Source organism: Oxyura jamaicensis, chromosome 1 (genome assembly GCF_011077185.1).
Source record: "Oxyura jamaicensis isolate SHBP4307 breed ruddy duck chromosome 1, BPBGC_Ojam_1.0, whole genome shotgun sequence".
NCBI lineage: Eukaryota > Metazoa > Chordata > Aves > Anseriformes > Anatidae > Oxyura > Oxyura jamaicensis.
In genome coordinates, this window is record NC_048893.1 from 80797346 (window position 1) to 80811826 (window position 14481).

General features: G+C 48.3%; 2 protein-coding genes across 3 annotated transcripts; both read left to right on the plus strand.

Annotated features, from left to right (window-relative positions):
* The first annotated feature begins 7 nt into the window (after positions 1-7).
* On the plus strand, positions 8-1191 carry RBP5 (retinol binding protein 5). The gene is made up of 3 exons (XM_035313779.1): positions 8-197; positions 704-805; positions 1056-1191. Exons 1-3 carry the CDS (start codon positions 93-95, stop codon positions 1107-1109), a joined length of 261 nt encoding a protein of 86 aa, XP_035169670.1. The 5' UTR covers positions 8-92; the 3' UTR covers positions 1110-1191.
* A 4327-nt stretch (positions 1192-5518) lies between these two features.
* Positions 5519-13063, plus strand: C1R (complement C1r). 2 transcript variants are annotated; one of them, XM_035313716.1, is made up of 11 exons: positions 5519-5673; positions 6432-6660; positions 6929-7121; positions 7292-7435; positions 7591-7787; positions 8275-8422; positions 8506-8627; positions 9255-9333; positions 9755-9895; positions 11475-11549; positions 11784-13063. In XM_035313716.1, exons 1-11 carry the CDS (start codon positions 5666-5668, stop codon positions 12584-12586), a joined length of 2139 nt encoding a protein of 712 aa, XP_035169607.1. In that variant the 5' UTR covers positions 5519-5665; the 3' UTR covers positions 12587-13063. The 2 variants fall into 2 exon arrangements, with proteins under 2 accessions (XP_035169607.1, XP_035169613.1); XM_035313722.1 differs by having other exon boundaries at positions 5528-5673; positions 6417-6660.
* Positions 13064-14481: the final 1418 nt, after the last annotated feature.

Below are 14481 nucleotides of genomic sequence, written 5' to 3' on the forward strand. Positions count from 1 at the left end.
CTCCATCTCGTCCCCCAGATATCAATGTGGTCCTGCGAAAAGTGGTTTGCCTCCTGAAGCCCGATAAGGAGATCATCCACACGGGAGACCACATGGTCATCCGCACGATCACCTCCCTTCGGGACTACGTTATGGATTTCGACCTGGGAGTCCAGTTTGAGGAAGACCTGGGGCCTGTGGATGGACGCAAGTGCCAGGTGAGAAGCCCACGCAGGGCTGGATGAAGGCGGACTGGGGTGTGCTAGAGCTTGAGGGACTTGTCTAGCTTTTGGGTCACAAACAAGGTGAGAGCCCAGGTCAGAGCTGGCCTGCCCCAGCAGGTCCAGGAGTTACTGGTTCTATGAGTAAATCACAGCAAAGGGGATGAGCACCGTACAGCCAAAGACCCAGTACTTTGGGGTCCAGATGATCTCTTGGAATAAAGCCCTTAAAAAGACAGAAACTCAGCCCACTTGTCAGCACTCAGTTACCAGTGGGAGGCAGAGGGCCATCCATTCCCTACAAAGCGTCAGTCCTAAGGACTACCAGAGTGCCAAACTCCTACCATCAGTCCTAAGGAGCTACCAAAAAGACACCAGATCCGGGATTGCATTTGAAAACATGTCTGACGGGAACAGTCGATGTCACCGCTGGAAATCTGTATTGTCAGGTCCTGCTTTTGTTGGGACCGTGCCTTCCTCCTTTTTTTTTTTTTTTTTTCCAGACAACCGTGTCCTGGGAGGGTGATCAGCTGGTGTGCGAGCAGCTAGGAGAGAAGAGGAACCGGGGCTGGAGGCACTGGCTGGAGGGGGACCGGCTGCATCTGGTGAGGAGGCAGCGGCGGTGGGCGCACTAAGTGCAGGTGCTGGGGGCCCTGGGCGAGCCTGCGCGGCCTCCTTCCAGCTCCTCCCGGGCGCCAGCAGCGGCTCCGCGGGAGCAATGACCACCTCCCATAAACATCCGCCTGCAGGGTTCAAAAGTTGACGGCCGTGCCCCTTCCCAGCCCGCGGGATGACCCGGAGGGGGGGCGGGCAGGGCCGCAGCCTGAGCTCCGTCCCCTCCTTTTCCCCCCCCAGCGCATGACGGCCGAGGACGAAGTCTGCGTTCAGGTCTTCCAGAAAGTGAAGTGAAGAGGATGCCCGGGCCGGACCTTGGCTCTCGAGTGCGAACCGCGGCGGATTAAAGCAGCAAAACACGGCGGGAGCCAGCCGAGCCATGCGTGGCGACCTCCTTCCTTCTGCGGGGCCCCGCGGGAGGGACGGGGCGGGACGGGACGGGACGGGACGGGACCGGGGGGGGGGGGGCCGGGGCCGGCGGTCACGGCGGGGCCAAGCCCGCGGGAGGGGAGGGGGAGGCGGCGAGGCTGGGGGGAGATGGGCTGGCGGGGGCACGGAGGCTCCTTTCAGAATAAGAGCCAGGAGGGAGGGAGGGAAGGAGGAAAGGAGGGAGGGAGGGAGGGAAGGAGGGAGCGGGGCGGGGGCCGCCCCGCCGCCCGGCACTGCGAGTCCCCGGCGGGCGGCTGCGGGCACTTGGTGCTGCCGATCCCGTTCCGGCCCCTCGCAGCCCCCCCTTGTTCCCCTCCTGCCTCCCCCGGCCGAAGCAGCGCCCAGGCAGCCCCCGGTCCCCCTGCGGGAAGCGGCTGTGGTGCCCCGAGGCAGCGAAGATGGCTGAGGCTGCCTCTGCTTGCGGACATCACGTTTTTTCTCAGGGTACCAGGGCCTTCAAGCTATAAAAGAGAAATGGGGCATCGACGGCAAGGATGTTGGTGTGAATTCCAAGGTCTGGAGCAAGGGGGACTAGTCCCGTGTTCACCATGTTCGAGGCACTCTTGAGAAAGTCCATAGGGGGAGGGAGGATCAGACTGACTGCCAGGTGTAAGAAACCACTGCCTCGAGTCCCAGTACTCCTGGCTTTCCTTGCACTGCCCCCCTTGGCTCTCATATCTCCACAGCCCCTCTCTGCATTCAGAGACCAAGGGAGAGAATCAAAGGAGGTGAGGTCCCCTGTAAAGAGGGACCAGTGCCAGATACAGAGGTGTCCTTTAGTGAGGACAACTGATGGGATGTACAAAGACAGGGAAAAAAAATCACATACCCACATGTATAGAATCACAGAATCATTAAGGTTGGAAAAGACCTTCAAGATCATCTGAACCAACCATCACCCTACTACCAATGTCACCCAAAAGCCCTCGGGGAGTTATTTCTGAAAGAAACTTGTGGCTTCCTCCAAACAAAAGATTGAAATGTTCACTTGTGGTGGTTTTGCTCGGGTGGGCGGCTGAGCTCCACCACAACCGCTCTCTCACTCCCCCTCCTCAAAGAGGAAGAGGGAGAAAATACGATGAAAGGTGCTCAAGGGTTGAGATAAGGATGAGGAGATCGTGCAGTAATTATCGTGACGGGCAAAATAGACTCAGCAAAATAGGGAGACACTAAGATTTATTGCCTATTACTAACAAGCTAGAAAAGCGAGAAACAAAGGAAATAAACTAAAAGCACCTTCCCCCCATCCACCCTCTTCCACCTCCTACCCCCAAGCAGCACAGGGGAATGGGGGTCAGTCTATAGCAATTCTCCACTGCTCCTTCTCGGTCACTCTCATCCCCTGTGCTGTGGGGTCCCTCCCACGGGATGCAGTCCTTGCTGAACTGAGCCTGCGTGGGCTTCCCACAGGCAGCAGCTCTTCAAAAACTGCTCCAGATATGGGTCTGTACTACAGGGTCCATCCCTCGGGAGCAAACTGCTCCAACCTGGGTCCCCCACGGGCAGCAGCTCCTGCCAGGTCACCTGCTCCTGCGTGGGCTCCTCTCCACGGGCTGCAGGTCCGGCCCGGAATCTGCTCCGGCAGGGGTCTTCCACAGGCCACAGTCTCCGTCGGTGCAGGTCCACCTGCTCCACCGTGGTCTCCTCCATGGGCTGCAGCGTGGAACCCTGCTCCACCGTGGTACTCCATGGGCTGCAGGGGGACATCCTGCTTCACCATGGGCCTCACCACAGGCCGCAGGGGACTTCTGCTCCGGTGCCTGGAGCACCTCTCCCCCTCCTTCTTCATTGACCTTGGCGCCTGCAAGGCTGTTCCTCACTCCTCTCACTCTCCCAGCTGCTGTGTGGCGCAGCGTGTTTTTTTTCCCTGTCTTAAATCTGCTCTCACAGAGGCACAAACAGCATCACTTACTGGTTCAGCTCTGGTCAGCAGTGGGGCCCTTACCTAACATGGGGCAGCTTCAAGATCCTTCTCACAGAAGCCACCCCTATGGCCCCCTGCTACCAAAACCTTGCCATGTAAACCCACTACAGCACTACTCAGAAATACATAGCTACTGACACTGACACTGAGGAAATGCCTTTTTTTTTTTTTTCTTTCTTTCTCCAACAGCTTACCTAAAAACTAGTATTTTAGAAAGAGCTTTTTTTTCTTTTTTCTTTTTTTTTCAGGGAAATTAAAACATGACTGTGATGAGAAAAGGATTGCTTAAGAACATGCAGTAATGCAAGGTGTCAGGGAGCTGCAGCTTTGCCTGCAGGTGTTGACCTCTGGCTCTTCAAGGTAGTCTCTGAGGACATCCCAGGCAGAAGCACCCTGTCAGTATCCACAGTGCAAGGGTGCCACAGGTTGGGACACAATCAAACACAACAGGCAATCATAGCCAGGCCATCCAGGATGTCATTCGTCTGCTCCATGCACGCCTCCATGACACATCATTCCTTCTATCATCAGGATCCTCTGTGTTATCTTTGTTGCATTGTGAGCTCCCAAGAGCCAGGGCTTTGACTGCCAGTGACGGAAGCTGGTTGAACTGCTGCCCTCTTCCCACTCCTACATACAAGGAGTCTTTCCTAGCTGATTCTGATCCTCAACACCAAGCTCACTTCACCACATCCAAACATATCCTCCAGGCTGTGCAATCAACAGCTAACTTCAGACTCTGCACCAAAAGCTGGCCAAACCAGGCATGTCTATGGGGCATGTACCTCACTGCTCCAGATAGACACATCTTAGGCTATACACCCGTGCTTTACCAGCTGAACTTCTCTCCTCATACCCCAGATGGTGTCACTGGGGTGGGGGGCAGCAAACACATGGGCTATTTGCAATGAAAGTGCCACCAGGAACTCCTAGTAGTGCCCCTTGGATATAAGATTCCTGTCAAGAACACACTGAAACGATCAGCTTCCTTAAAAATGATCCTAAACCACTTCTGTCCATCCATCCTTTGCACGTGGACACCCTCTTCCCACCAGTGACCTGCTGGTAACACATCTCTCAGTAGTTTCTGGTGCTTCCCAGGTTCTTTCCAGATACGGTGGTCTCAGAGTAAAAGCTTCCCTCCTGGTGGGACAGTAAGCCACAAGAACCTGCTCTACTGCAGCACAACAGTGAGGCTGCCCTAGAGTGTTCATCAGGCAGGGGAAATATCTGGAAATCAGGAAGTACCAAAGTAATGTCCCCTGCTTAATCTTAATTCTGATGTGTGAGGCCATGCGCTATTGCAGGAGCACCAATTACATGTTTATTTGCTCTTTTCCAGATAATAATTCAAAGACATTTTGATGAACACGTTTTCGAGTCTTCAGTACACTTCCATAAATATCCTGGGGAAAAAAATAATAATAATAATAATAATAAATAAAAATCTTCATTCTTTTTAACACTATTTTCAGATCCATATTCAACATGTTTTTGTAGCTGAGGATTATTTCCTATAATTTCAAAGCAAGAATGTCTTTAACTTCTCTGTATCCATAATTCTAAGGGAAAACACTAGAATGGTGTTTTACCTGTTACACCAAAATCTGAAAGCCATGAAATTTTAAAATCCATGAAGTTGGTGGCACACAGTACAGGGCTTGGGCACTGTCCTGTTAAAAGCCTGAAATATGTTTGTAAATTGCTATCATTTCTCATTCCCTCATTAAATAATGAAGGCCTTATCTATCTTGTTTCTCCTAAAAATGCTTCAGGCTTTTGCAGAACATGCAGCAAAGAGGCCTTGAAAAATAACTTGTTATCAGAACGTTTATAATTCTACAGGTCTGTTCATTTCTATTAATACCTATTCAGCTCAAAAGCCTGAAGTTTCTTGCTTTCCCTGAAGAAGCTCCCAGTTCCCATCACAAAATAATAATAAAAATAATAAATGAAGTGCTCTTCAGCAAACCAGAGCAGAGAAGACTTGACTTTTTGATGGTTTGATTTTTTAAAATTTAAATTAAACAAATAGTACTGTAATTCTGTAATTTCTGGACTTCTTCCTATACCAGAAGACTTCCAAGAAGGAGTGGGAGAGGATATAGGATGACATCTTTAAGAGCAAACTAACTCTCAATAGCTGCTAGAATGCAGATAGAGTCATGGCCAAAGGTCTCCGGTAATCATTTTTTCTGCCTTTTCCTGTAGAAGGGAAAGATGGCATCTTCTTGGCTGGGAGTTAACAGCCCCCAAAAGCACTCTGCATGTTTCCCAGGTCGGTGTCCGCACCGGAGCTGCAGCAATTCAGCAGCAGAGGGCAGCAGGCGCCAGGATAAGAGAGCCTCGTCCAGGCCAGGCTGTGTGCCTTCCGACTTTTCTCTTCCCACCCTCTGCCTCTTCCCACCTCTGGCGGGGCGAAGGGCTTCCAGCCGATCGGAGCTCCGGCTCGGACAGCAGGCAGGACGGGAGAGGTGTGGGCACCGCGGAGGAGCGCATGGAGATGTGAGTGTGGCCAGCTTGGGAAGGGGGACACACGGTGACATCGTTCCGGGAGGGAGCTGGATGATTAGGCTGTTCCAGGAAGGAGGGTCAGAAAGGCTAAACACATGCTCGCTAGCCCTCCATTAAAACTTGGCTAGCATGTAGGGGTTAGGATCGTCCTGGCTGGTCTTTTCATGAGGTCTGAGCAAGGAGTGTGTTTTGGAGGAGCACTGGTAGTCCTGCTCTCCAGAGAGGGAGAGGGAAGGTCTGCAGGCTGAGAAAAAAGATGAAAGCCAACTTCTGAAGAAGGGGGGCTCAGACATGACCGGGTAGTATTGCTCCTTAGCAAACTGAGCTTTAGATCTTCAGACCCTGACAAAGTTAACTGGGCAAAGACTCAAAGCTGTATATCAATAATCAGAAATGACCCACTGGCCCAGAGCCAAGGGGAACCACACTTGGAACCCAGCCCCATGACTGGGAAATGACTGAGAAACAGCCATTGCTCAGGGAAATCACCTACGTTTCTTCAAACTGCTTCTTGGGCTGATGAATCTCTTTGGCTTGGATCACACAGCCTAGCTGGAATTAAGTGCTGTTGTCTTCGTTTCAGTGGTTCTGCTCGGTCCTGAGTGATCCAAGCCAAAAGCTGGACCTGCAGCTAGGCCTCCCATGTTTTTGCATTCTGCAAGACAGTGTGCAAGTCACTTGTGAAGTCTCCCCTGATTTCAGATGACTGAGTTTTGTGCTATGTCATAATTTAGTTGCCATGTTCACAGGCACATTCCTTCGCTCCTGTGGGCCATCCTCTCTTTTGGAGTGACCAGTTCCAGTCCAGTGCCAAGAAAACTTTTTGGGGAAATCAGATCCCCAGGTTATCCCAAGCCATACCCCAACAATAACATCAGCAGCTGGGATATCATCGTCCCAAAAGGCTATGTGGTGAAGCTGACCTTCAGATATTTTGACCTGGAGCCGTCTGAGTCCTGCTTCTATGACTATGTTAAGGTATGTGGATAGATCCCTGGGCCAGTGGGGAGCTAGAAGTGGGAGTCTAGTGACCCCTGCATGAAACCACTGCTCATTCACAAGGCCTCCTCTCATGCTTCCCACAGAAGGAAGGAGCTAAAGGTGGTAACAGGGGAAGGAGGCAAGCTATGGCTGGGTAACAGTGATGCATGGAGCAAATTGGCAACTGGCAAGTTGTGGCTGGGTGATAGTGATGCATGGAGCAGACTCTTTTGAGGCTACAGAGATTTCCCCTTAACCCTGACAGATCAAAGCAGACAAGAAGAACTTGGGCCGATATTGTGGACAGCTGGGGTCAACCACAGGCAATCACCCGGGAAGAAAGGAGTTTGTATCTCAGGGAAACAGAATGCATCTGGAGTTTCACTCTGATTTCTCCAATGAAGACAACGGCACAGTCATTCCCTACAGAGGCTTCCTTGCCTATTACCAAGCTGTGGGTGAGTAGGAGATGTCTTATCATGCCTATGTTGGTCCTACTAATTTCCCTCCTTGACAGTCAAATCAAGAGAAGGCTTGAGCAAGGATATGGATCTCTGTGTCCTTTCAGTGTCCATGCGGACAGCTTTGACACTTCCCCTCCTTATCCCAGCATCTCTTATCTCTTCAGATCTTGATGAATGTGATCCTAACAATGCTGCTGAGGACAGTGGGGGGCCTCGGTGTCAGCACATTTGCCACAACTATATGGGTGGCTACTTCTGTTCTTGCCGGCCTGGCTACCAGCTCCAAAGGGACCACCGCTCTTGCAAAGGTAAACCGAAAGCTTCAAAGATCAGATGGGCTAAGGAGGGTCCCAGGGCAGGACCCGTTCATCCAGGAAGGGTGGGAGAAGTGTCTTGGGGCACAATTAACAGGGCAACAGGTGGTACAGCCCCACATTGTTACCTCTGCTTTCTTCTACCCCAGTGGAGTGCAGCAGTGAGTTGTATACAGAGGCATCTGGGTACCTGAGCAGCCCCGAGTATCCCCATCCCTATCCTGAAGACCTCCGATGTAACTACAGCATCCGCCTGGAAAAAGGCCTGTCTATCATCCTGAAGTTCCTGAAACCCTTTGAGATTGATGACCACCAGCAAGTTCACTGTCCTTACGATCAGCTCAAGGTACTGGTCATTAGCAAACCCACCTTCCAGCCCTGATGCCAGGCCTGGGCAGGAACTGTGAGGACACCACTACTGGCACAAGAAATTTAGAACCAATAGAAGAAGAATGCCCCATAACAAGAAACTAATCTGTTCCCTTGTCCCTCCCTCAGCTCTCTTAATTGCCATTGTCCTGAGATCAAGAGGCCCTGGGTCACAGGTTCCTGTGAATGGAGCCAAAAATATCACCCTTCTTCCAGTTTTATCTTCCTTTGCTTTAGTCTCAGGATTCAAAGGGCTCTGATTCCCACATAAAGGAGAAGCAGAGACTGAGGTAGGCCAGTCCTTTGTTCTGATCTGACAGTGCAGACATCAACAAAGATGAGTCAGACGGCCAGCCCCGTCCAGCATCACGGGCACTTTGGCAAACTTGGTCTGGACTGAGAGAGGGGAACCAGAGCAAAGGTGTGTATGTTTCTGTCCCTGTGATATGTGTCTTCACCACCAGATCCAAGCACGAGGGAGAGAGATTGGTGAATTCTGTGGCAAGGAGTCACCCGGCAGCATTGAAACCAAAAGCAATGAGGTGGACATACTCTTCCTCACCGATGAGTCAGGGTTCAGCCGTGGCTGGAAGATCCACTACACCTCAGAGAGTAAGATGTTCTTCCCCAAAGGCTACGACAGCCTATGTACAGCATTTGTTAATACCCACTCACCTCATCCCATTTTCTAACAGAAATACAGTGCCCACAGCCTGTCCCACTGGATCAGTTTACTGTCATCAGAGACATGCAGCCTGTGTATCGGTATCAGGACTATTTCATCGTCAGCTGCAAGACTGGCTATAACCTAATGAAGGTGAGACCCCCTTCTCCACTCCCTTCAGCCATTTCCTGGCATCTCTTCAGTCTGTGCAAGTCTTTAACTTCCAGTAAAATTTTCTCTGGAGATTTCACTCCTGGCAATCTTTCGGTTTCTGTTTTCCCTTGCCTATTCAGTTTTTTTTGTTGTTTGTTTTTGTTTTTTCTCCAGTGCTTTCTCTTTTCCTAGCCCCCTTCTTTGTGCATTTACTTTCTCACAAAGAGGCAAGCTCTGGTAGATGAAAGAACAAAGATCCCAGGAAATACTGGTAAGCAAGAGTCTCTCTTTGGAAGGATATGAAATGAAACTGGAAGCAGAAAATGCTGCCTGCCTTCCTACCGTTCCTAATGCCAGGACTGGGTAGCACCCCAGACTTGTCACGTTTTTATGGTTGCTGGCTGCTTTTACCTTGGCTTACTATGAATAATTTGTAGCCTGTGGCAAACAGGATGGAGAAAAGGCAGCAAAGGGAGAGGCCAGCAACTAGAGTGGAGTGCTGCAGGGAAACTGTTGGACAGCTATGGAAGATGGATAGATAGGATAATATATCTATGTGGAGAAGGGAATATAAGGCTCTGCACATCCAGCAATGCTTTTTTTTTTTTTTTTTTCTCTTCCATGCAGGGCCGCCAGAAACTGCTGTCTTTCACTGCTGTCTGCCAGGCTGATGGAACATGGCATCAATCCATGCCCCGCTGCGAAAGTGAGTGAGCTGGGAACTGGGATACTGCCCCTTGCTGTGTTATTCTCCCAAGTACAGGGGGAGTTCAGCCTCAATGACACAATTTGTCTTCAGACAGAGACCCATTCTGATTGGAAGGACCTGTGAAGTTCGTCTAGTCCACTATTAACTTTTGTTACACCTCCTGCTTGCAAAAACTTAAATGTTTTCCCTCCCTTACAAAAAAGCATAACATAACACAAAATAAGTCCATGCAATGTTATAACATTTAAAAGCTAAAGATCCCAGTTTGGGATCCGTTTCGGAAAAGCCACTCTCTGCCCCCTGTACTAACTTCGTACCTATGTACCATTCTTCATATTATGGCCACAATCCAAGTCAAGCCTAAACCTGCAGGTATTAAGTCTGTCTATTTCATCTATTATTTTTTTTTTTTTTGTAGTTGTGAAATGTGACAATCCTGCAGAATTGACCAATGGGGTATTCACCTATGTTAACAAACCTGCAAACAACAACTACCAGTCAGTGATCGAGTACCAGTGCAATGAGCCATATTACCACATTGTCACCAGAGGAGGAGGTGGTGAGTCCCAGTCCCACACAAATACTGAAATATGTTTATGAAAAGCCTGCCCATACATCCAGTTAGAATTGTCCTAATCTCTGCTCCCCAGGTTTAGGGCTCTTGATTTCCTCCTGCGAACCTCTCCAACCTTTGCTTGGCTCTGCAGCATAGGTCCTAAGGCTTGCTGTCTCAGCCCGTTCCTACCCCACTTCATTCCCAGAGACCTTTGCATCCCCCCTCCAGGCTCTTGTTAACTTTCGAGGAAGGTCTTAGTCATGATTCTCATAATAGCCACCTATAGTCATGATTTATTTTTCTCTGTTGGATTTCATTCTTTCACTGAAATTTGAGGTAATCAATAATACGCTGAAACTTGATCACAGAAGTCCAAGTTGCTACAGATGCAAATAAATAAACTCCACTCCACTGTAATGCTGTTTACTCTCTTTGGAAAATTGTCCAACAGTAGAGATATCTAGGGACTAAATAACATGCATGCAGAAAAATCTATTTTTATGTAGCATGTCAGGAAAGTTAAGGCAACATTCAAAACCATTCACTTACCTTCTTTTTGCACCTGAGACATGATTTGATGACACAGGAGCTTAGGTTACAAGAAAAGTATAAAAAGTTCATGATTTCCTCACCCTGACTTCTCATGTAGCCTCCACACACACACACACAAAATAAGTAAATTTTTAACCTGATGCAGTTCCTGGATGTGGTTGCCAGCACAGACTCACAAACAGTTGTGCAGCATGCCTCAGAGAGCTGCACACTGGCATTGGGGACAGGATCAAGCAGCTAAGTGGTGCTTTAATTTGGTACTAATGTTGAATTTGATTATTTTTGCATCTGAGTTTAACTCCTTACTATAGAGTCAGAGCTCCATCTGAACAGGAGCAAGTAAATAACAGCCCTAGCACATGTAAAATTCTGAGAGAAAGTGATTGTGGTTTAACCAATTTTCAAAAAGAGCAGCAAAGAGTTTCTTAAAAACATTTAATACAGTAAACATTATATAAATGGCATATAAACCATTTTTAGTCACCAACACAAACTTTCTAAGAAAAGCAATAATTTTGGAGTTTGTGGAATTTGCTTTGAGAGATGACCTGCAAGTTAGCTGACCTGCAGTATTGCCTCAGAAGTAGCTACTGATTGTGTACAGTAACAGATTAATCTTTTTCCTGGTTCTGGAACAAAACACTCTATCCTACTCTCTTGCAAACAGCAGCAACCAGAGACTTGAATCTGATATCCACGTCTCTACTTCTTCTCTCCCTTCTTTGGGCTAGATAAGGTCAAACAGTGCTCCATAAGCATGTGAAGTTCACTCAGCTGTCTTTTTAGGCATTTCTTCTCTAGAAGTGGTGCCTGAATTTTCCTGTTTTTCACTTGGAAACGAGGTGCTTCAAGATACACAAGCTCTTCCATATGGACACGTTTCAGACTATGGCACAGGCAGCTTTTCCTGGGAAAGGGTGCCTCTGGGACTTTAGGGCTGAGTGGGACACCTTGGAGAGAGGAACCCCTTCGTTCTTCCCATCCTGTGCCTACAGGCCTGGGTCTCATTCACTCCTGTCTCATCCTACAGGCAGGTTCACCTGCTCTCCTGAGGGAACCTGGGTGGATCAAGCTGGCCAGGCGAGGATTCCTGTCTGCTTGCCAGGTTAGTAAAAAACTATGATTTTTGACTGGTGTTTACTAGTCCATACTTATCATCAATACCAAGCAGGGACAACATGCAGGGAAGAGAGTGCAGATAATGTTGTCACTGAGGAAGGACAGGGAAATTCATCCAGGGAGGCAAAAGTAAGGTGATGTGGAACAGTGATGGGGTAGGAAGGAGAGAGACAAGCCAGGACAACAAAGGGTATCATGATCTCCTTGCCTTTCTCCACAGTGTGTGGGAAGCCAGTCAATCCTGTTGCTGAAATCCAGCGGATCTTGGGCGGCAAGCAAGCAAACAGAGGCAGTTTCCCTTGGCAGGCTCTGACTGGCATCCATGGACGTGGAGGTGGAGCACTCCTGGGCGATCGCTGGATCTTGACTGCTGCCCACACCATCTTACCCAAAGCATCAGGAGGAAACAGTATAAGCCTAGACCAGCTAGCAGAGGAGGCTAACGTTTTCCTCGGCCACACGGACGTAGAAGAGCTCCACAAGATGGGTAACCACCCTGTGCGTAGGATCTTTATCCATCCAGATTACAACCCTAAAGATGAGCACAACTTCAACGGGGACATAGCACTGCTGGAGCTGAAGCACCCGGTAACCCTGGGCCCTGCAGTACTGCCCATCTGTCTCCCAGATACTACCAACACCACTTTCTACATGGATGGGCACATGGGCTATGTCAGCGGCTTTGGTGTGGAAAAAAACTTCCTTTCAAATCATTTGAAGTATGTGAACCTACCAGCTGTTTCCCGGGAGAAGTGCCAGAGCTGGCTGGATAGTAAGAGTGGACGGATGCCTATGGTTTTCTCTGAGAATATGTTCTGTGCTGGCTTCCTCACAGTCAAACGGGATACCTGCCAGGGGGATAGTGGGAGTGCCTTTACAGTGTTAGACTCGGGAAGTGGACGCTGGGTGGCTACGGGTATTGTTTCTTGGGGTATCGGCTGTGCCCAAGGTTATGGCTTCTACACCAAGATCCTCAACTATGTGGACTGGATCAAAGGGATAATAAGGGAGGATAGGCTCTAAATATTTCTGTGTAGCTGAAGAATCACTCTTATCCTATAGATTTTCAGACACAGCAAATCATATCCAAAGCTTTCAATGATGTCCTAAAGGCTTTTCAAACACAGAGACCATGTAACCTTCATCATGAGCACTTCTGAAAGCCACCGTATTGTTTGATGAATTCTTGGTGGCACTGTCAAAAGATACCAAAGGTTCTGTCCCATTAGCAGTTTGTGGGTGTTCTAGTTCTTCCAAAGACAATCTTATTGTTGGATGGAGTATAGTATCAGAAATCTCATGACAGCATACATGCTATTGTGTGAAGTGCTGACAATATCATCAGACTACTGCAGTCTACATTTGTAGTCCCCATTGTGTGGGAAGTTTGCAGTGCAGCAAACCTTCTTGAAGGCTGTGGTACTTTGTGCTGAGTACAGTATGTATATGCCCATTGGCATCAATAAGATTCTATGAATATTAAAATAATTGCTGGAGAAACCAGGTGTGTTATGTTTTTCTGTCTTTGCTTTTAACAACTACTAAATATTCCCCATACCTGAGAGCAACTGATGGACTTTATCTGTATAGGGACTGCTCTATCTACCACTAAGGTGATTCCAGCTCTGCAAAGGGAAGTGGCAGTTGCTCACCTCTCACAAAGCTACCATTATCTTACCCAGTCTGAAACTCTAGATGGCTCCAAGGGAGGCAAAAGTCATCTGTCCAATGACACGTTCAAAAGGCAAGGAATACAACAATCAGTCTTGTGGATAAAAGATCCCGGGAACATCTCCTGATCAGAATTTGCCAATCTTTGTTTATGCTATATGAAGTAAAGCTCTGACTGCAGGACAGTAGCTCTAAACCAATTTTGACTCAGAGAGATGTGTCTACTGTTGTGGGTATTCTCTGCAGTTGTGTTTAACTAGTTTTGTTACTGCAGAACAACCTACCTTTTTATTGTGACAGAAGAACTCTGGGTGTGAGGTCATAGTTGCCTTCTTGCTCAGTTTTCTGTGAGATCCAGCTCCAGATCTTCTCCAGTGTCAGGATTTCTCATTTGCTTTTAAGATAATATACCCTGGGGAGTGATCTGTGAAATTCACACCTTATATAAATCCACCTGTGATCTCCAGGAGTCAGTACTTTGTTGATTTTGACATTTGTATGGGCAAGAGGGAACAAGCACATGTAAACGTAAGGTGTCCAGTTGCACAGGAGCAATGGATAAAACCCAGTCACTGGGGGCAGAAGGGAGACGGAGGCATATGCAGCTGGGGCTATTCCATATTCCAGAAACAGAGAATTTCTGGGATGGTTGGTGAGTTCAAGTGACAAAAACATCAAAATACTCAACACTTCAGTCCATGTAAAAATTGGGAAAAAATATGAGAAACCATCTTAAGAATCTCCTGCTTTGCAATAGGCTAGGAAAATTTGGGATCTGAGGCATGGAAAATATACAATTTGCCCCAAGTCCCTGTAAAAACTGTGACTCTCCTAGGAATAGCAATCCCAGCTAAATAGGTTTCTTTCCTGTTTCCTGCTCCTGGATCATTCAACCACACTTCTTTTTCTCTTCTCATCTGCTCTCCTGAATTGATTTCAGCAGTTTGTCTTCTTGTCCTTTTCCAAAAAGATTGGAGTTAATCAGTGGGCTAGGGAATAATCATGCAATGTTGCTTGCCTGAGTAGTTTTGTGGTCGTAGAAGCTAAGAAAATGAAGCTAAGAAAACCTTAGAAGCTAAGAAAACCTTATATTGAAGGTCACTTTTTCAGAGCTTCTACTGGATTAATTTTTCCTGTATTGTACATTATTGGGCTATTTCTTAGGCTACTATTAGGCGCAGAACCTTTCCCTAACCCCCAGCCTGAACCTCCCCTGTCCCAGCTCCATGCCATTCCCTCGGGTCCTG

Excerpts from the sequence above, each read along its gene's own strand:
- RBP5 (XM_035313779.1), top strand. The coding sequence starts at position 93 with ATGGTCATCCGCACGATCACCTCCCTTCGGGACTACGTTATGGATTTC. Across the intron at positions 198-703 it reads TGGATGGACGCAAGTGCCAG|ACAACCGTGTCCTGGGAGGG; the intron begins GTGAGAAGCCCA and ends TTTTTTTTCCAG. Across the intron at positions 806-1,055 it reads AGGGGGACCGGCTGCATCTG|CGCATGACGGCCGAGGACGA; the intron begins GTGAGGAGGCAG and ends TTCCCCCCCCAG.
- C1R (XM_035313722.1), top strand. Across the intron at positions 6,661-6,928 it reads GCTTCTATGACTATGTTAAG|ATCAAAGCAGACAAGAAGAA; the intron begins GTATGTGGATAG and ends TAACCCTGACAG. Across the intron at positions 7,122-7,291 it reads TGCCTATTACCAAGCTGTGG|ATCTTGATGAATGTGATCCT; the intron begins GTGAGTAGGAGA and ends TTATCTCTTCAG.